Here is a 21,121-nt window from a genome sequence, read left to right on the forward strand (position 1 = left end):
TCACCAAAAATATCATTGCATCATTAGGGCTTTTTATGGCCAATAATCCCACACTGCCCAAATAACTTACTTCTGCTGACAATGTTTTTAAGTGCACACTGATCAAAAGTTCAAATGATATTGAAAGATGTAAGGAAAAAGTAAAAGCCTCCTTCTGGCCTAACCAAATTCTTCTCCTGATGAGTAACCACTATTATTAGCTTTAAGATGTGAATTCCAGAAAAACGTTTTACTTATATATCAGTGCATACACACTAATACATACACACATATCCTTTTTGATTTATACCAAAAGGGATCCTACTACTTTCTTATCACCTGCTAAGAGATATCTAAGTAGTTTCTATGTGTTTACTATTAAAAATAATACTGCTTTCTCTTAATTCCAGCTAAGAAATTAAGGAGGAGTGCTAGAATATTATTTTGCAGCCCCTAGTGATTTAAAGAATCTAAGCATTAAGCATCAATAGGTGTTGTTATCACAAAAAGAGAAGCAATTAGCCATTATGTCTCCTGATAGGAAAAACAAATTATATATATATATATATTTATGTATGTATATATGTATATGTATATATGTATGTATATGGCACTAACTATGAAGTAGTCTTGCCAGGGAGTGGAAAAGTGAGCCCAAATCTAATCAAGTCTCTGATCCAACTACTAATTTACAGGAAATACAGAGACAGAAGATCATGATAAACTATCACCAGGAAGCAATTGGCAAAATCTGAATTGGGAAAACTCTACAGGGAAAGCAACTCAGTTTCTTCAACAAAGAAATTACAAGAAATAGAGATAGGGACTTCCTAGGTGGCTCAGTGGTTAAGAATCTGCCTGCCAATGCAAGGGACATGGGTTCGAGCCCTGTCCCAGGAGAATACCACATGCCTCGGAGCAACTAAGCCCGTGCACCACAACTATTGAGCCCATGTGCCACAACTACTGAAGCCCACGCACTTAGAGACCCTGCTCCGCAACAAGAGAGGCCACCACAATGAGGAGATCATGCACCACAATGAAGAGTAGCCCCTGCTCGCTGCAACTAGAGAAAGCCCATGTGCAGCAACGAAGACCCAACACAGTCTTTTTCCTTTTTAAAAAAAGGAAAAGAAGTAAAGAGATGGATGGGAAACATACATTAGAGTTAAAAAGGCATCAATCAACCACTGTGTAAATTTAGCTGGATTCAGATTCAGATAAAGTACTTTTAAAAGATGTAGATTAGATTAGATAGATTAAAATTAAAATTTTGAGCACTAACTGGATATTTGATAAATTAAGGTACTATTGTTAATTATTTTAGACATGATTTGGTACTACGGTCCTTATCTTTGAGAGACACATAAGGAAATTTTTATGCATTAAATAATATGGTGCCTGGAATCTGCTTCAGAATGACACAAGATGGATGGCCTTGAGTTGATAACTGGTTTGAGCTGATAACTGACCTTGAGTTGATAATTGTGGAAGTTGGATAAGGGGTACATTGGCATCTGTTTGTGTATATGTTTTAATTTCTCAATTATCAAGAATTAAAAATACGTTTCTTTAAAAGCTGCTATTTACAATCCCTGCACAAATTTCTTAGAGTGTTTTTCTAGGGATTTTTGTTTTGTATTCATATATGAAAAGAGAATTTTGATAGTTATTGTGAAATTACCCACTAAAAAGTTTGCACCAAATTTTTCTCTCACTGCTAATGTATGAGAATACCTCATATCTCCAGCTCAACCAGCCCCGGGTATTGGCAAACCTTTGCATTTGGCCAATTATGAATCTCACAGTCCCCCTCAGAATTTCATGGTCCCCTCAGAGCATGACGGTGGCTGGTGTCAGTCTGGATGGCCTGATGCAGCCATTTCCACATTAAGGGAAGCCACTGAATGGACACTCTTAAGAGGGTCAGGGCATCACCTGCAGAGGTTGCTTGAATGGATACAGATGTTTCCATAGTCACACTGGCCCAGAAGCTAATCGGGTCCTTTAAAGTCTGTTTTCATATGTCCATATGTCTGGGCTAATCCCTCAAGGTCTGGCTCTACCTACCTGTGTGACCTCCTGTTTTACCTCCTCATCCTTGAAATACTACCCATACTAAATTTCTCGCAGTTCCTCCTACCTCCCCGAGCTTGCTGTCTTTCACTCTCCTCCAGGCCTCTGCCATACCACCCACTGCCTGGAACACTCCTCTTTCCCAGCCTCTTCAGGTCTCATCCTAAAAGTCCTTCCTCACAGAGGCCTTCCTTAGTCCCATTGGTATTAAATTAGGCCTCCCTCTATTACACTCTCTGTATCTGTAATTGTCCCATCTTAACATGTGTCACACTTTATTATAGTCACTGGTATAATATCTATGTTCCCTTCTAGCCACTGAAAGTCCAAGAAGGCAGAAGCCACTCTGTTCTGTTTAACTGTATACCAGATTGCCTGGTATCTAATAGATACTCAATAAATCACCGAATGAAAGAATGAATTAATTATATCATACCTAACAATGCTTAGGAGTCAGAGGAGTTGTCCTAGAGAGCCTTTCTTATAGAAATTAATAATATTAATAAATACTTAATAATTATTTATAAAATTAGTACTCATAGATACCAATTTTCAATAACATATTAAATGAATGATTAAAACTAGTCTCCCTAGTCACAGAGACAGTCTTTCAGTTAAGGGTCAGTTTCTGAAACCTGAACAGAGCTGCCCCTCAGGCTTACTCCCTGTGCCACAGTCACTAATTAGCTATGTTAACCTGCCTTTAAATGAGCAGAGTTCCCCAGATCATGTTGTGAAAACAAATATGGTATAAGAACTGCTGATAAAGTTTTACATGTTTACTTTCTTTCTTTTTTTTTTTCTTTTGAAGGCCAAAAGTGAGGTAGGCCACTGTCTGCTTTAGATGACTACTCTGGCCACAGGACACAAAATGGATTAGAGAGGTTTTGAGCCTAGGAGAACAGAGGTGAAACTCTAATACTTTCTCCCACTTGAATAGAGTAAGTATTTGTGTATGTGGCTCATCCCTCATCTGAGCTCCCTGGAACTGAAGGAGGAAGTTTATTGAGCTCATGTGCTTTGGAACCACCATGACACAAAGTTGGAGCGCATTAAAAAGTGGAGGAAGGGGACTTCCCTGGCAGTCCAGTGGTTAAGATTCCGCGCCTCCACTGCAGGTAGCCCAGTTTCTATCCCTGGTCAGGGAACTAAGATCCAGCATGTCACGTGGCACAGCCAAAAAAAAAAAAAAAAAAGTGGAGGAAGGACTACTGGAAACAACACAACCGTGGGTCAACAAGTGACTGAATTACCAATTGTGGCCATACAATGGAATACTACTCAGCAATACAAAGCAATGGACTACTGATACATGCACCTAAATATAAAAGAATCTCAAAACAATTAAGCTGAGTGAAAGAAGCCAGATACAAATGATACACATTGTATGATACAAACTATCTATAATGACATAAAGCAAACCAGTGGTAGCCTGAGGGCAGGGATGGGGCCAAAGGAGGACAATGGAGAAGCTGGCAGGAGGGAAGAGTTACAAAGGGACACTAGGAAACCCTCTGGGGGAGATGGGGGCAAATGGATATCTCTGTTATTTTGATTGTACTGATGTTTTCATAGGTATATATGTATGTCTAAACTTAGCAAATTGTATTTTAAACACATACAGTTTATTGTATGCCAATTATACCTCAGTAAAGTTTTTGTTCATTTTTGTTTGTTTTTTGTTTGTTCCTTTCTTTTTTTAAAGAAGGGATGAGGGTGGTAGAGAAATTAGTTGAGAGGTGTTGTTTGAGGTGGAAGATTATACCCTTGGCTTGAAAGAAAGCTCTGGCCAAGCCGGAAAGAAGGGGCAGTCCAGTCTAGCCCTGGGAAAGAGCAAACAGGTTTAGGGGAAGGTGACTAGACCATTTTAACTAGAGCAGAAAACCTGTATAGCAGTAGGAGATAGAGCTGTGAAAGAAGGAAGAGGTATATTATGGAGGGGGTTGAATATCAAGCATTTTAAAAGTGTACATTGGGTTGTCGTTCCACCATTTACTTCCTAAATGATCCTGGACAAGTTATTTAACTTTTTTGAGATTCAATCTCCTTTACCTATAAAATAAGGATGGAACCTACCTTAAGTGGTGGCTGTGAAGATTGAAGGAGGCATCGCATGTAAACCACTTAGCAGAAGACAAGGTAAGCAGTTAAGTGCTCAATAAGTAGAAGCAATTATTATTTAACAAATATCGTTATGAACTCCAACTTAAGCAAACACATACAGATGTTTGAGAAAGATAAAGCTCAAAGACTTTCTTTAGGAGCATAAATCGCACCATCGCGACTCACCTCCACTCCAGAGTTAAAATACCAAACCCTAACGCCTCTTTCCCCTTTCTCACTCTGTGACTTCCTTTGTAGTAAACACGGTGCCCAGGAGGAGCCCACGACCAGTAACCACAGCTCTCTCACATTAGTAAAAGCATTTCAACTAGGGAGCCCTATGGCTATGGGGACAAACTAAACTGAGCTATGGCTTCTGGAATGGCAAGTGAGAGCAGCCCCCCCAAAGCTTTCAGCCGCCACCTCCACTAGAGACGTATGCCAGGTGCATGCTGAAAATAAAGCACGTGATATTCCTTGTCATTTTAATTTTAAAGCATAAATATTTCCCCCAAGATCCAGGTTTTCGGAGAGGGATCTTACTTTCTCACGTCCCTTAAACACTGAAGTAAGAGTTTATTCTCCGGACAGTTTCTGAGGAGAAGCCTTTCTGTCCCTCCGTTTCCTCATCTATAAAATGGGAGATTACAATGGTAACTATTTCATAAGGTTCTTGTGAGGATTAAATGAGTCAATATGTGTAAAGGACCTAGAAAATTGTTTGGCACACAGTAAGTACTCTGCAGGTGTTATCTAAACTTTCTTAAGGACTTTATTTCTTCTATCTTGTTTATAGTGCTTCTTGTTTGTGGTCATGATTTTTGTTTCGTTTTGTGGTCATATATTTTTCAATTCCTAAGCATTAACAGTGTTCTCATAACAGGCTATTTCAGCCCCCGTGCACTGCTAGAGTAGACATAAGTTTGGCCAATGGTTTATAAATATTTATCTTCCAAGTCAGAGGCACTCAGCTTTTCCACAGACCCAGTAGTGGTTATATCCATTTGTTTCATTTAGTTAGAAAATACAAGGGTGAGTCAAAAATTATCCATACTCCAGTTACATTAAAACTTCTATAAATTCTATAGCCAGAGTGTGGATAGTTTTTGACTCACCCTCGTATACTGCAGATAAAATAATCCACCCAAGCTTTTAAATTGACTGGTAACTTTATTAATAACAATAGCATCTACACACACCTGAAAACACACATGTAGGAAACATAAGACTTATTCGTCTCTGATAATGTCTGGAGTCCATTTGGATTCATGAAACCCCTGCTGCACTCAACTCCAGGACCCCTTACCCAAAAGCAGAGTTGAATAACTAATCATACCATCAATGTCTATTAGCAAAATCAAGGCTTGGACAGAAATATTCAACATTCTTTACTTACACAAAATAAAACTAAAATGCAATTGTCTTCGCATCTGAGGATACAAAGGTGGACAATGTCAGCTGCATGACCAATGGACTAATCACTTTGCTTCTCTTAACCTCTTTTTTAAATACATATTAACCTTGTCTATTTTATAGGGTCTCCAGAAAAGCAAATGAGATGGTGAATGTAAACTAAAAGCTCAGCTCTGTGGGGAACAAAAGATCAGGATGGAAGGAGGGTGTCACAAATGAAGAAAGGAAAAGGATCTTCTAGTGACCACGTCTTGAATTTAATGAAAATCCAAGAGATTAAGCCAAATTGAGAAGCATAAAGAAAGGACTTAAAACTGCCACCTCCTCCTTCATGAGAGAAAAAAAAAAAAAAAATTCTTAACACAGGCCTCCTCCCAGCTGTTGCCCTGAGGTGACCACAGACTTGGGGAAGGAGCTCCAAAAACATTTCCATTTTCATCACGTCTTCACATACACCTACGGGAAAGGAACTGCACCCATCCATCCAGGGAAGCGATTTAAAAAGAGTGGGACATTAAAATTAATTCAACAAATATTAATTCAATAAGTATTGAAGTGTCCCCTGAGCGCCCAGCACTGGTTGGCACTGACAATACAAAGGAAAACCAGACCAGCAAAATTTCTAAGGGCTTGAGGAGAAAGACCGTAAGCAAGAAAATAAACTAACAATACCATTTCTGACAGCTGCTAGGATGAAGATAAACTAGAGTGAGGGACAAGGACAGGCAGGAACAGAGAAAGGCAAATTCCTGAGTGGAGGACTTGGGTAGGTGTCTGAGAGGTGACGTTTGAGCCTATACTAAAATGGCTAGTGCCTTGCAGCGACTTGAGGTCAGAACGCTCCAAGAAAAGAGAATTAAATGCAAAAATGATCCACCAACCAAGAAATAATAGGAATTTCAAAGCGCCAGTGAGTGACGGAAACCAACCAGAATCTATGAATTCTGGAGTGGCGCGAGATTTTAAATATTCATGTCGTCCAATCAGGGAAAAGCTGAGACCAGGCAGCGCGGGCTCTGTCCTAAGTGCCGCGAACCGCCTGTATCCACAGGCGGCCACATCTCTGAGCGTAACTGGTGACTGAGCACCCAGGCAGCTGCCAAACTCTCGGCAGAATTCTTCAGGGTTGTGACGCAGTGTTCGCAGGACCCGGGCTCAGTTGTGTCTTGGGGTCCTTTCTTAAATGATGGCCGAAATCACTTCGTTTTAGAACACCGATGAAACATACCCAACAGAGCCACCAGGACAACAGTCTAGGAGCGGAGGGTGGGGAGGAGCAGTCTCAGTATCCTAATTTAGAACTGACTCATAGAAAAGCTAAGCAAGCAGTGAGGGGTTAAGACGCGTCCTAGATTGGAAAGCAAAGCCAGTCACGCGCCGGGAACCTCAAGTCATAGAGAGCTTAAAAGCTACGTGTGCCTTATTCCATTGCTTTTAGCCGACTAGAACAATTTACTTTGTGAAAGGAACTAAGGAAAAACAAGTGAACAAAGCTCTTTTCTGGGGATTAAGTGGGTGGCTCTGAAAAGAGCCTTTGGAAAGTCAAGCGGCCCGGCGACTCGGGCGAGCGCCGCGTCCCAGCGGGGACTCACTTGGAGCTGGTGTACTTGGTGACCGCCTTGGTGCCCTCGGACACAGCGTGCTTGGCCAGCTCGCCAGGCAGCAGCAGGCGCACGGCCGTCTGGATCTCCCGAGACGTGATGGTCGAGCGCTTGTTGTAATGCGCCAGGCGCGACGCTTCGCCCGCGATGCGCTCGAAGATGTCGTTGACGAACGAGTTCATGATGCCCATGGCCTTGGACGAGATGCCGGTGTCCGGGTGCACCTGCTTCAGCACCTTGTACACGTAGATGGAATAGCTCTCCTTGCGGCTGCGCTTGCGCTTCTTGCCGTCCTTCTTCTGGGCTTTGGTGACGGCTTTCTTCGAGCCCTTCTTGGGCGCGGGAGCGGATTTTGCAGGCTCCGGCATTGTTGAACACAACACCAGTTAGCAAAGGAAAGAAGTATGAGAATGGGCGGGCCTGATCCTTTTATAACCACCGTATGCAAATTAAGGCTCGAAAAGTCTTATGTTTCCATTGGGCCATGTAGGGACCTTGCGTTATCAGTAACAGCTACGTAACAACACCGACTCTTGACCTTATTGGCCGTTTCTGGAGCCAAATTAGGACCAATGAAAAACTCGTTCCTGACCCCACCCCTAGGAAAGCTTATAAAGGCTTTCCCATTGCTGATCTTTCAATCTTGTCTGTTTCGAGAATCTGAGCTTTAGGCGTCCTAGCTCAATTTTCATACATGTCTGGTCGTGGAAAGCAGGGAGGCAAGGCCCGCGCTAAGGCCAAGTCGCGCTCGTCCCGCGCAGGCCTACAGTTCCCGGTGGGGCGGGTGCACCGTCTGCTGCGCAAAGGCAACTACGCCGAGCGGGTGGGGGCCGGCGCGCCCGTCTACATGGCGGCGGTCCTCGAGTACCTGACCGCCGAGATCCTGGAGTTGGCGGGCAACGCGGCCCGAGACAACAAGAAGACGCGCATCATCCCTCGTCACCTGCAGCTGGCCATCCGCAACGACGAGGAGCTGAACAAGCTGCTGGGCAAAGTCACCATCGCCCAGGGCGGCGTTTTGCCCAACATCCAGGCCGTTCTATTACCAAAGAAAACCGAAAGCCACAAAGCCAAAAGCAAATAAATCCAGACAAAGTAAACCAAAGACCAAAGGCTCTTTTTAGAGCCACCCAAGTTTTCAAAAAAAGAGCTAATGCGCTATTTGGTGATCAGCCCTTCCTTTGACACTTTGGTGGCTCTTAAAAGAGCCTTTGGGGTGAATGGGGGTGGAGTCGAGCCTCCTAATTACTTATTCTTGCCAGGCTTGTGACTCTCCGTTTTCTTGGGCAACAAAACTGCCTGGATATTGGGCAAGACGCCGCCCTGGGCAATAGTGACACCCCCGAGTAACTTGTTGAGCTCTTCATCATTTCTCACGGCTAGCTGCAAATGGCGAGGGATGATGCGCGTCTTCTTGTTGTCTCGGGCCGCGTTGCCCGCCAGCTCCAAGATTTCCGCAGTCAGGTACTCCAGCACCGCCGCCAGGTACACCGGCGCGCCGGCCCCCACTCGCTCGGCGTAGTTGCCTTTGCGCAGCAGGCGGTGCACTCGCCCCACGGGAAACTGCAGGCCAGCGCGGGACGAGCGCGACTTGGCCTTAGCCCGAGCTTTGCCTCCCTGCTTTCCGCGTCCTGACATTACGGATAAAAATGCAGTTACAGCGTCTTTTTCAAGGCGAAGGATGTGGCAAGGATAACCAATTTGATGTAATTTATAAGAGCTACCGGGAGGGGTGAAGAGAAATGGTTTGATTGGCTAAAAGCGGAGTCCGATAGAACAGCCAATAGGAAAGAAGAAAGCAGACTCTTCGTTTGCATCTTGCACTACGAGGAAATGACGGCTTTTGTAAGTACCTACCAATCGCTGTGAGCCACATTAAAGCTCCTTATTTGCATGCCAGGATTTTTAAAGCGAAGCCTTTCAAACAAAACGCTGTTCTGTTTTTTACTGAGTGGCAATTTTTTTCCAGCTTAGAGTAGTAGGGTTTCTTTCCAATTTACACCAAGGGAAATCCCAAGAAGGACCCAAAAGGACTCCAGAGAGCCCCCGGCAGATGCAGAGTTAATCCCACTCAAGGGTACCGAGTTCTGAAGCTGATTATCCCCTTGAGCCCTAAATTACCATCCAGGTCCCTCCCTCTCTAGCTCGTCAAAGCCTTACCACCTTAAAGAATATAGTACTACTAAGCCCTCCTTTCAATTTAGTCGTTGCCTGCGTTGTGGCTTCGCCCTATCCCCACCCGCCTCTGCTCCTCGGACTCCAGTTTGACCGAGGGCTAGAAAAGAATTAGTTATCCTTCTCTTCACCTCCAGGAGGCGTCCCAAACCGCCTTGAACCTGAAGGCGGAATTCCCTTGGCTTTCAAAATGTCGCCCTCCGTCTTTCCTCATCCTGCTTCTATTCCTCTGCCCATCTTTAAATCCCGGTGTCCAGCTGGTCTCTGCCTCCCTACTTGCCCTTCTCCCACACTCCTCCATTCTTCCGGAAGAGTATTACCCAACTCCATGCTTTCAACTAACATCGAAATTTGTTTCAGAAGCTCAGACAACATACCTAACTGCTTCCTGGATACTTCAAACTGTTTGTTCCAATAACTCGACCTGTCCAAAAACAAATTCATGAAAACACCCCACCACCACCTCCCTTTGCTCTCTTTCCCTGTATTGCACCAACAATCCTCTGAGTACCTAAGCCAGAATCTACTGTTCCCTTCATCTCAACAGCATATCCAGTGTTACTTGTTTAACTTCAGCCTTTTCCTCTGTGATCCTCTTGTCTGCCTCTCAGACCTCAGCAACAGCCCCTAGAGACTCCTTTGTTTGAAATCCTCCACGTACCTTCCATAGAAATCTTTCGTGAAAGTTCCATTTCTTCCTCCTCAGCTTCCCATCCCTGAGAGTTCTACATCCCCGCACCATTTTCACCTTTTCCTAAATTATCACATACAACTGAAACCACTGAAATGCATCTCAAGGGCTCCAAGGAGCTTCAATTCCTTATGTCTCAGTGCAGAAAGAATTCAGTGAGAGGCAAAGTGATAGATAAGTGATTTATTAAACTAGAACACCTGTGAGGCTTCCCAAGCAGGCAGGAAAGGGGGTGCTGTGCCCTGATAACTTAGTGGGCTACGGTTTTATAATCAAGGGAAAAGTGGGGAGGGGGGAAAGATCACCTTCCTCATTCTTGAGTAGACGTCAAGCTTCCATCATCAGCTCCTCCTCTGCATGGGGGGTGGCTCTTGTCCCTACTGACTCAAGCAGGGACTGTCACTGTGCAATGGAAATGAGCAAAAAGGCACTCATTTACTCAAAATGGTAAATCATCTCAGGTTTCAGTATAATGTCACCCTTTCCTTACATTTTTTGTTATTAGTGTGCACAGAGAAGCATGTCCTAGGGATCATTAGCTTACTGAGCTCACTGGGCAGGAAGTGGGTCTCATGCCACCATTGTTTTATTGTTTGGGGGCATGTCTCATGCTTTTCTGCTGCATGGTTTTGTTGCAAAGCAGGCCTGCTTGGTTTTGTGGTTAAGCAAACCTGCTTTCTTGAGTGATCATTAACTTACAGGGGTTTCCATACTTTTCTTTACTTACAATCCCCTAGTGGGATTAACTATTTAATTACCTACTTTGTCCCTTTACTCTGTTCCTATCAAAGACAGGAGGTAGAATGCTATAGAGAAAAGAATAGGCTTAAATTTTACTCCTTGAGCTCTTTTCTAGTGTTCCTCTTTTATCCTCACCTTTGTTCAACTGACATTTATTGGGTACATGCTACCTATCAAGCAATGGGTATGAGATAATTGAGACTAATACAGAGGTCTGTAATGAGATGCCTCTAGAAAATGGAGGAAATCTGGTGAACTCTGTAAGGTAAAATAGTTAATATTAGCTATCTGTAGAGCTTACGCCTGGTAAGAATGCTGGTATAGATCTGTGAAACACACGAGTACAGTCAAAAGTAATGGGAGTGTTTCCTCAATAGTAGGATGTAACTGAAGATAATTCTAACCAAACTGATTATAGCATTTCAGAAGATGCACATGTTGATAGAAAGATATGGTCCACATAGCATCTAAATGGAGCAATTACAGTAGGAATGTGTTGTATTTCTCCAACACCGAGTATGTGTCTGCTAGACACAAAGGTTTGAGCTATTACAGAAGGTTCCTTGGTGATAGCATCAGCTTGTTCTCATAGCCTGCATGAAATATTGCTGAATACTATCCAACCCTCTTAGCTCAGATTCTGTGCTCAATTAACAACTTTACAATTATTCTACTTCAAGATAAAAATATGAGACTGAGAAGGGGAGAACCAGTATGGGAAGATATATCACTAGAAGTTAATTAACTTGCATTCTGAACTATTCATCAATTTGTGTATTTTGTTAGAGTAATTCTCTCCCCAAGAAGCCAATCAATTCTGGAAGTTCTAATAGTGTCAACTTTTCAGCCCTACAGAGCAAAGAACAAAATACAGTAGGAGGGACCCCACGACAACCAGGTACCCTTCGAGGCCCTGCTTGAGGGGCCAGCTGACCACCCACTCTCTTTGACCTCTGATCTCTCTTTTACCTCTATCACAGTGACCCTGTGCTGTTAGGGAGGGTGAAGGGAAAAGAGATTACATTGAACCCTTATTATGAGATAAGCCCTATGTTAGGGGGGCTACCTATGAAGTAGATACACAGTCATACCTCGGTACCAGGACCCTCAGTGGATACTAAAATCCAAGGATGTCCAAGTCCCTTATATAAAATGGTGTAGTATTTGCATATAATCTAAGCACATCCTCCCAGATAAAGTATCTCTAGATTATTTTTAATACCTAATACAATGTAAATGTTATGTAAATACAATGTAAAACTATGTAAATGGATACCAGGGCAGGGCAAATTCAAGTTTTGCTTTTTGGGGACTTTCTGGATTTTTTTTTTTTTTTTGGAATATTTTCCGTCTATGGTTTGTTGAATCCTCAGATTCAAAACCCATGGATACTGAAGTCCGGCTGTAATTGTTTCACAGATAAGGAAACCAAGGCTCAGAGGAGTTTCAGCACTTGCTGAAGGTCACACAGCCACTTACAAAGAATGATTAGAACCAAGATCTGCCTGACTCAAGACTGTGCTCTTCATGCCTGCAAGCACACTGCTTCACTAACAAGATTATGGGCATCATGAAGTCACTTAACTTACCCAGCCTCGCTTTCTCCCTCTGTTACAGAGAGAGGGAGAGCAAGAGAGCATGAGAGAGGGACGGAATTAAACTTAACACTTTAGATTCCATCTTGCTATAAAACCTTATTAGATAAGTCCAGACAGGCCAATATCCTACAAGTTATATCAGGCCCAATTACTATCTATCGCTCCCCAGAGCTCCCTTCCCAGCATTCTTACCAGAGGTATTAAAATATATAACAGAGCAGGCCATTTGTAACAGTCGTATACCATCACAAACAGGCTGGATCTTATCTCCTTTAACACCTCTGGGATTTTTAACCAAAAGCAACTGAGTTCCTAACCAGGCATTCTAGTTAATCAAATATTTAGGGCATTCTAGCTCCATTCTATCATTCCATCCATACGCCTCTCCCTTTCCCTTTTCTTCCACCTTTCCCCAACTCCACTCCCAGCCCCCTCCGTACTGCGCTGCACATCATTCATGAGATAAGCAAGGCCTTTCCACAGCTCCCTGCCATTGCACATAAAGTTGCCCTTGGCTGGAATGCTTTCAGCCTCCTCTTGACCTGCAAAATCCTCCTCATCCTTCCAGTTTCCACCCAGATATCACCTCCTCTTTCATGAAGCTTCCCTACTCCCACACAGACAGTGTACCTACATCTCTTTGTTGATATCCTGCTGAAAGCATTTAAACACTCTGTTCTGTGCTTTGACCTTGGTCTCACTTGCTTTCTGTGACCACTTCAAGGGAGAGACCATGTCTTCTTCACCAGTAAATCAGGAGTCCTTTATTCCTTCTACCTGGCTCTTAGTGGGGTAATTAAACGTTTTTTTGCATAAACAAATAAAATTATACTCTTAGAGATTTACATCTTTTCTAAAATATTTCTCCTTAGTCAACAAACCACTCTCTAAATGCTATCTATTAACAGTAGACTGTGGTAGCCAGAGTAACAGAAAATACAGTAGAAGCTCATCAATTAAATAAAAATGATATACCCTACCATAATAGAGTTGTTAGAATAAATGAGAATTAAATATAAAGAACCTTGGACTTCCTAGGTGGCGCAGTGGTTAAGAATCCGCCTGCCAATGCAGGAGACACAGGTTCAATCCCTGCCCCAGGAGGATACCACATGCCTTGGAGCAACTAAGCCCATGTACCACAACTACTGAGCCCATGTGCCGCAACTACTGAAGCTCACATGCCTAGAGCCTGTGCTCCACAACAAAAGAGGCCACCACAGTGAGAAGCCCATGCACCACAACAAAGAGTAGCCTGCGCTCGCCGCAACTAGAGAAAGCCCGTCTGCAGCAACGAAGACCCAACAAAGCCCCAACTAAGCCAGTAAAATAAATAAATTTATGAAAGAAAGGAAGGAAGAAAGAAAGAAAGAAGAGAGAGAGAGAAAGAAAGAAAGAAAAAGAAAGAAAAGAAAGGAAGAAAGAAAGAAACGAACCTAGTACAGAGATGGAACCTGTGAGACCCAAATGGTGGATTAGGAGGCAGAATAGCTTGATGGTTAAGAGCTCAAATTCTGCAGCCTGACTCTCTGGGTTTGTTTACCAGATCTGTGACCATAGGCAAATTAATTACCTAACCTCTCAGGGTCTCTGCTTCCTTAATGGTAAAGCGAGAGTAATAACAGTAGCTACTTCATGGACTTGTTCCAAGAATTAAAAGAGTTCATAAATGTAAAACATTTAGAATAGTACCTGTTACCAACAAAGCAGGGGCATCTCAAAAATTCTTTGAATGAATTTGTCATTTCAGGAATAAACATTGAACTTATCCTATGACCTAGCAATTCCACTCCTGGATATACATCAAACAGAAATGAATGTTACATCCAACAAAAAGCATGTACAAGAATGTAGTATATTCATATACTGCAATACCACACAGCAATGAAAATGAACAAATTACTGTCACACACACAGATGAATCTCACAGACAATATTGCGCAAAAGGCAAACAAATATATTCATATGATGTGATTCTATTTACAAGTAGTTCACAAACAGGCAAAACTTATCTGTGTTGCTAGAGGTTAGGATGATGATTACCTGTGGCAGGATGGTACTGACTTCCCTGGGAGCCTTCTATAGTGCCAGAAATCTTCTGTATCGTGATATGGGTGTATTCACATGTAAAAGTAAGCTGTACACTTAAGAACTGTACATTTCTTATAGGTAAATTATACATCAATAGGCACAAATTAATTTTTAATGAGCAAATATGACAAATATGATGAATTAATCATCATAGGAAAAGGATGAACACTTTGTTGGGCATCTTACTCCTCACATTACAGGTCAGTGTTTATTAGTTTTTGTTTTGTTTTGTTTAATTACACATGAGGTGGCCACCATAATGTCTCAGTGCTGAAAGCCTCTAAGAGTCTTAATCTGTCCATGACAAACCTTCACTAAATAGTAAATATTGTCTGTGGGAAGACATTTAGAAGTCTTTCTGAAACCTTGTAAATGTTACTAAAAGTAATTAAAAGTATGTGGGCCGAGTGACTGGATGCAGAATGTCCTGCTTGAGCGGTGGAGGAACTAAGGGTGCTGGGCGTGGAGACCATGGGGGCATAGGCTACAGTGGAAACAGAATATTGACCCTCTCTGGGGGCGCAGCCCCTTTCTCACTTGCACACCTCATATCACCCTGTTTGGCCCTGGAGGATGGCTGGTTAGCCAGAGACGGGTAAGATTCCTCAGGGGAGGAACAACCTAAGACAGGCACAGTCGCAGAGGGGCCAACAGGGGTGGGGCACAGACCCTTAATCCTTCTGAGAGAGGTCTCCTGCCCCCAGGGCTGCTTTGCTCTCCACGCCCAGCTCAAATCCGCACCCTGCTCAGATCCACACCTGCTCAAATCGAACCCAGGAGGCAAACAAAGATCATTGCCCCAGTCATGTGAGGCCTTTGTTTGTTTATTTCAAAGACAGCCTTGTTTATGGGACTAAACTGGAAGTGTTAGACCCTTAGGCTATGCCAAGAACTCAATAAAAGCAACGTGGGATCTGTCAGCAAGGCTCTTGATCCTAGAGGTCTTGAGTCCCCTGGTCCCATCTTTCTCTTAAATCTGTGTCTGTGTTTTCTTTAAGCTTGCGGCACCCGTCACTCACCTCGAGTTGCTGAGCTGGTCTCGGCAATTGTCATGACTGTTTTTATTAGAAACAAAGACACTAAATTTTCTCTATGGAGCTTGCAATTTACAAAGCTTTCATTTACTTTTGCAATGGGAATAATAATGTTGGCCCTCTCTATCCATATGCTAGTTCACTAATCCATCCGGTACATTTTATTGAACACCCAAGTATGCCAACAATGAGCTTGGCATAAAACATGCAGTGAATACACTCTCTCTGGCCTGATCCGTCTTTCCACATGATTAGTTTCTTCTACTCATTCAAATCTCTGTTTAAACGTCCCCTCCACAGCAAGGCCTTCTGTGACTACAGCCTCCCACCATTCCCCACCACTGTCACTGGATTAGCAAATTACAAGGCCCTCACCAAAAACAAGTCCTTCTTATAGATTCCATCTCTTTAACAGCACTCGAATTGATTTACTTCTCTCTATCCAATCTCCTGCCTTCACTCAGATTATCTTTCACTAGACTACTGCCAAAGGCTTTTCTATTCTTCTCCCTGCTTCCACTCTTCCCACTCCCTTAATATATTCCTCATACACTAGCCAGAGTGATCTTCCAATAGAAAATCTGATTCTTTTCTCACTTTATACATTTTCCCAGGTGATTTCACTCTCCTCATGCTTCAGATACACTTCTCAGATGCTAAAACTAGTACACAGAAGGTTTATGAGAAACAGAATAGTACATAGACTCAAAGTATCTCCTACAACTACAAATGGAAAAAGAAAAATTTTACAATTGAGAAACCTGAGAGATACCATCTTAATCAATTGATCAGAATTATCATTAACCATAGGACAGGGACTTCCCTGGTGGTCCAGTGGGTAAGGCTGTGCTCCCAATTCAGGGGGCCCAGGTTCAATGTCACAACTAAGAGTTCGCATATTACAACTAAGACCCAGTGCAGCCAAAATAAATAAATATTCTTTTTTAAAAAAATAGGACAAATAGAATTATATGCCCCCACATGGTTCAGTGAGGATTCAATATCACTTCTGCAGTTTTCCTGCCAAAAATGTATATCCTAAAGCTGAATCAGAGGGAAACATTAGATAAACCCAAACTGAGGGATGTTCAACAAAATAATTTGTCCATACTCCTCACAAATGTCAAAGTCATGAAGGAGAAAGACTAAAGAACTATTCTGCATTAATGGAGACCAAAGAGACATAACAACTGAATACAGCATGTGATCCTACGTTGGCTCCTGGCCCAGGATTTTTTTTTTCATTTTATATAAAGGACATGATGGGACAACTGGCAAATTTTGAGTAAGATCTATAGATTATAGTACTGTGTCAATGTTCATTTCCAGAATTTGACAATTATATCGTGGTTATGTGTGAAAATCTTTTATTTTTTTTACTAAATACATATTAGAGTTCTTCAGAGAAACAGAGCAATAGGATATGTACAGAAAGAGCAAGAGCTAACGAAATAGAGAGAGACAGAGAGATTTATTATAAAGAATTGGCTCACATGATAATGAAGGCTGACAAGTCCCGAGATCTGCAGGGTGAGTCAGCAAGCTGGAAACCCAGGCAAGCTGCTGGTGTAGTTCCAGTCCAAGTATGAAGGCCTGAGAACCAAGAGAAGCAATACTGTAGTTCCAGTCAAAGGCTAACAGGCTGGAGACCCAGGAAGAGCCAGTATTTCAGTTCAAGTTTGAAGGCAGGAAAAAAGCCAATGTCCAGTTCAAAGGCAATCAGGCAGGAAAGAACCTTCTCTTTCCAGGAGGGTTAGCCTTTTTGTTCTCTTCAGTCCTTCAACTGATTGGATGAGACCCAGACACAATGGGGGGGGGGGGGGGAGGATCTGCTTTACTCAGTCTAACAATTTAAATCTTAATCTCATTCAAGAACACCCTCACAGAAACACCCAGAATAATGTTTGACCAAATCAGTCAAGTTGACACATAAAATTAACCATCACAAGTAATAAGAAGTAAATGGGCTTTATCTGTGAAGCATACTCTCAAATGATTCAGAAAAAAATTATATATATGTAGATAGATACATAAGAAATAAAGCAAACATGATAACATGTTAATATTCAGATAATCTGGGTGTCGGGGTGAGAGGTATACAAGAGTAATTTGTACTATTTTTGTATTTCTGTAACTCTGAAAGCACTTAAGAAAAAGTTAAGATAAAATACACACACACACGGAACCATATATCCAATATGACATCTCTTCTTGGATATCATAAAGACACTTCAGATCCAAGTCCAAAACAGAATTGGACACCTAGTCTTCCCCTTCCCCACCCTTCCAAACCTGTTCTTCTTCCAATATTCTATATCTTAGGGAACAAATGCCATCCATCCAGATGCACAAACCTGATAGTTATCCTTTACACTTTCCCTCCCATAACTAGCCCATCACCAAATCCTGTGGGTTTTACCCTCCTAATGTATATTTTGTAGCCACAATTTCTTTCCATCTCCACCTGCATGACCATCAGCATGGTCCAAGTCATTATCCTTCTCACCTAGACTGCTACACTAACCTCCCAATTGGTCTCCCTGCTTGCACTCTTACTTCCTCTACAGTTTGCCACACTGCAGCCAGGGATCTTTGCGAAATAAAAATTTTAAAATGGCTAGATGCAATGCATGATCCTTGATTGGCTTTTGAAAAACAAAAAGTTATAAAGGCACTTATGAGACACCTGGGGAAATCTGAATATCAAGTGTATATTAGTAATAGTATTGATTGAATATTAAATGTCTTAGGTATGGTAATGGTGTTGTTTTTATGTAGAAAAATGTCCTTGTCTTAGGAAATATATCCTGAAGTATATAGCAATGAAATGTAAAGATTTTTGCAACTCTCAAATGAGTCAGCAAAAATGATAATTTTTATTTTTATTATATGCATATATGCAAAGAGAGATTAAAAAGCAAATCTGGTAAAATGCTGTCAGTAAATATAGATGAAGGATAAATGGGATGCTCATTGTACTAACTTTGTAATTGACATTATGTTAATTTTTTGAGTGTGATAAGATTACTGTGGCTATATAAGATAATTAATATCCTTTTTCTTAGGAGATATGTACTGGAGTACCTAAGGGTGAAATGTCATGCTATCTGCAACTTATTTTCAAAAAAAGTATATAAATATATTTTTAAAGTATATAGGTGTACATAAAGTACTTAAACATAAAAGTACATATGTATAAGTATATAATATGTATAAATGTAAAAAACACTGAAAGGTAGAGGATGTTTTTACTATTTAACTTTTATGCAGGTTTGAAATTTTTCAAAATTAGAAGTTGGAGAAAATACATATATGGAGAAATCTATAAAATATTAGGATACAAAATAAAATACTGATTGAATTGATGCGTTATATACTATCTTGGAAAAATCTCATCCTGTTACATCGCTGCTGAAAACCTTCCCTAGCTTCCTACAGCTCCTAGGATAAAAACAAAACTGCCCAACAAGGCCTACAAGGCCCAGCATGATATCCTGCCTCTTCTCCCCACAGGCCTACACGTTCACTCAGATTCGCATCACCATCATCTCTGCCCCGTGGGTTCCAACCGTACCTAACTACACCCAGATGAAGCACTCCCCCAAAGTTCTCTCTCCTCCTGGGCTCTGCGCGTGCAGCTACCACACTATGAGGGACTGAGAAAGGGGGTTTTGTGTCTCTTCTAAACTGTTCCCCTGTTTTCGCTGCTTCCCCAAGCCTGGACGACATGCCTCCTTTAGTATCCTGCGCTTCGTCCCATCACAGCCCTTAGCACATAGGACTGCAACTGTCCGCTCACTTGTCCATCTTCTCCCGTGTTCTGTAAGCCGCCTTAGGACAAGGCCTGTCTTACCTCCCCAGCCTCCAGGACTTGTCTGGCGCACAGTAATTATGTATTCAATAAATGAAATGGACTTCCATTTTCTTGTATGTAAAATAAAGGTGCTGGGCTAGATGAGCTACAAGATCTATTGGCAATAAGATGGGTCGAACAACCTCAATCCCAATTGCACAGAATTTCCCGTTTTCTTTGCAATTTCTCAGGTTCAGAACCTCCCACGAACTCACGAGTCGGGCGAAGTAGAGACTACAGTTCCCATGAGTCCTCAGGGCACCACGTGGTGCCTGCCCGGTCTATCGCGTAGCGAGGACTCCATTTCCCAGCGTGCCTCAGGGCTCGAAGTCCGCGTTTCGCCCAGAACGTCCGGCATTCCTTTCCTGAGTGGGAACTGCGGTAGCCAGGACTGAGTACAAGGTAGATGAGGGTCCAGTCTGGGGTTCAGAGGGGGTACAGGGACGCTGGTTCAACCAGAAGCCCGGAGTTGCACATACCCTACTCTTGCAACCTCCAGCTCATTCTTTGCGAATCCCTTAGGAACGTGCCTCGCGCGCGGGCTCTCTCTAATCATCGCCGCCCTGCAGCTGCTGGCGGCTGGTCGCCAGATTCCCCACGTCACGCTGGAGAAGGGCGGTGCCTCGCGTCTCACTGTCTGGCGTCTAGACGGGCTCCCACTGTGGAAGTTGGTCGGAGGTGGGGGCTGGGGTTGTTGAGAGGCCGATCTCTCACCGAGAGCGAGGCCCTGACCCTCACTGCTTCCGTCCTTGTCTCTGCCGTAGCCGATGCTGAGTGGGCAGCTGGTCGGACGCCTGTTCTCCATGGCCGGCCGCGTCTGTCTGTCCCGGGGCAGCGCGGGATCGGGGGCCATCGGTCCCGTCGAGGCCGCTATTCGCAGCAAGTTGGAGCAGGCCTTGAACCCCGATGTGCTGGAGCTGCGTAATGAGAGCGGCGGCCACGCGGTCCCGCCAGGCAGTGAGACCCATTTCCGCGTGGCCGTGGTGAGCTCTCGCTTCGAGGGACTGAGCCCCCTGCAACGGCATCGGCTGGTCCACGCGGCGCTGTCAGAAGAGCTGGCTGGGCCGGTCCACGCCCTGGCCATACAGGCGCGGACCCCTGCCCAGTGGAGGGAGAACCCTCAACTGGACAGGAGCCCCCCCTGCCTGGGCGGGAGCAAGAAAACTCGAGGAACTCCCTGAACCCTGAGAGAGAGGGAGGACCAGGACGCAAGCGGATTGGGGGACAATAAACTACTAGGGCCTTCTTCCCTTCTATACAGTCTGGTATTTGTAAGAGTTGAGGACCTGGGTGCCATTCAACTGGCATATACATATTCTCTGGAGACAACAATTCATTTCACATCAAGGTTAACCTAAGGAGAGCATACAGTCGCTCAGTACTGCTCTTGCCCTGGACTATTCAGGAAAAGCTGCCCAGTTGTTTCATGTTAAATTGTGACTAAGGAACCACCAGACCTTATGAGTTGCAAGTAATCTTGTACATTAAAAAAGAAATTATATGAGGTGAATTGCTGTGTTTTAATGGCCTGTCATCGAATCAGTGCTACAGATGTTCTTGGGAGAAGAAAGATACTTGAAGCCTAGGGTAGTCAGGAAGAGCTTCATTAAACCAGAAAGGAATGGAAAGTTGTTGCAGGCAGGGGGAAGAGCCCAAGTGAAGGCATAGAAGCTGGACTGGGCAGAGAGTTATTGGACAAGACAGCAATTACGGACACATTTGAACTTTAGACTTGGGAAATGTCCATTTCCAAATCTGTCCATTTC

At 43.1% G+C, this 21,121-nt stretch overlaps 4 protein-coding genes across 4 annotated transcripts; 2 read left to right on the forward strand and 2 right to left on the reverse strand.

Annotated features, from left to right (window-relative positions):
* Window positions 1-5,308: 5,308 nt before the first annotated feature.
* On the reverse strand, window positions 5,309-7,584 carry LOC130845101 (histone H2B type 2-E). The gene has a single exon (XM_057721763.1). It carries the CDS (start codon window positions 7,538-7,540, stop codon window positions 7,160-7,162), a length of 381 nt encoding a protein of 126 aa, XP_057577746.1. The 5' UTR covers window positions 7,541-7,584; the 3' UTR covers window positions 5,309-7,159.
* A 252-nt stretch (window positions 7,585-7,836) lies between these two features.
* LOC130845094 (histone H2A type 2-C) lies at window positions 7,837-8,501 on the forward strand. Its single transcript, XM_057721751.1, has one exon. The coding sequence runs from the start codon at window positions 7,867-7,869 to the stop codon at window positions 8,254-8,256; it is 390 nt and encodes a 129-aa protein (XP_057577734.1). The 5' UTR covers window positions 7,837-7,866; the 3' UTR covers window positions 8,257-8,501.
* LOC130845087 (histone H2A type 2-B) lies at window positions 8,418-8,810 on the reverse strand. Its single transcript, XM_057721741.1, has one exon. It carries the CDS (start codon window positions 8,808-8,810, stop codon window positions 8,418-8,420), a length of 393 nt encoding a protein of 130 aa, XP_057577724.1.
* On the forward strand, window positions 8,552-20,859 carry BOLA1 (bolA family member 1). Its single transcript, XM_057721728.1, has 3 exons — window positions 8,552-9,017; window positions 19,547-19,757; window positions 20,120-20,859. The coding sequence occupies exon 3, from the start codon at window positions 20,123-20,125 to the stop codon at window positions 20,534-20,536; it is 414 nt and encodes a 137-aa protein (XP_057577711.1). The 5' UTR covers window positions 8,552-9,017; window positions 19,547-19,757; window positions 20,120-20,122; the 3' UTR covers window positions 20,537-20,859.
* Window positions 20,860-21,121: the final 262 nt, after the last annotated feature.

This window comes from Hippopotamus amphibius, chromosome 1, assembly GCF_030028045.1.
Source record: "Hippopotamus amphibius kiboko isolate mHipAmp2 chromosome 1, mHipAmp2.hap2, whole genome shotgun sequence".
Lineage (NCBI taxonomy): Eukaryota > Metazoa > Chordata > Mammalia > Artiodactyla > Hippopotamidae > Hippopotamus > Hippopotamus amphibius.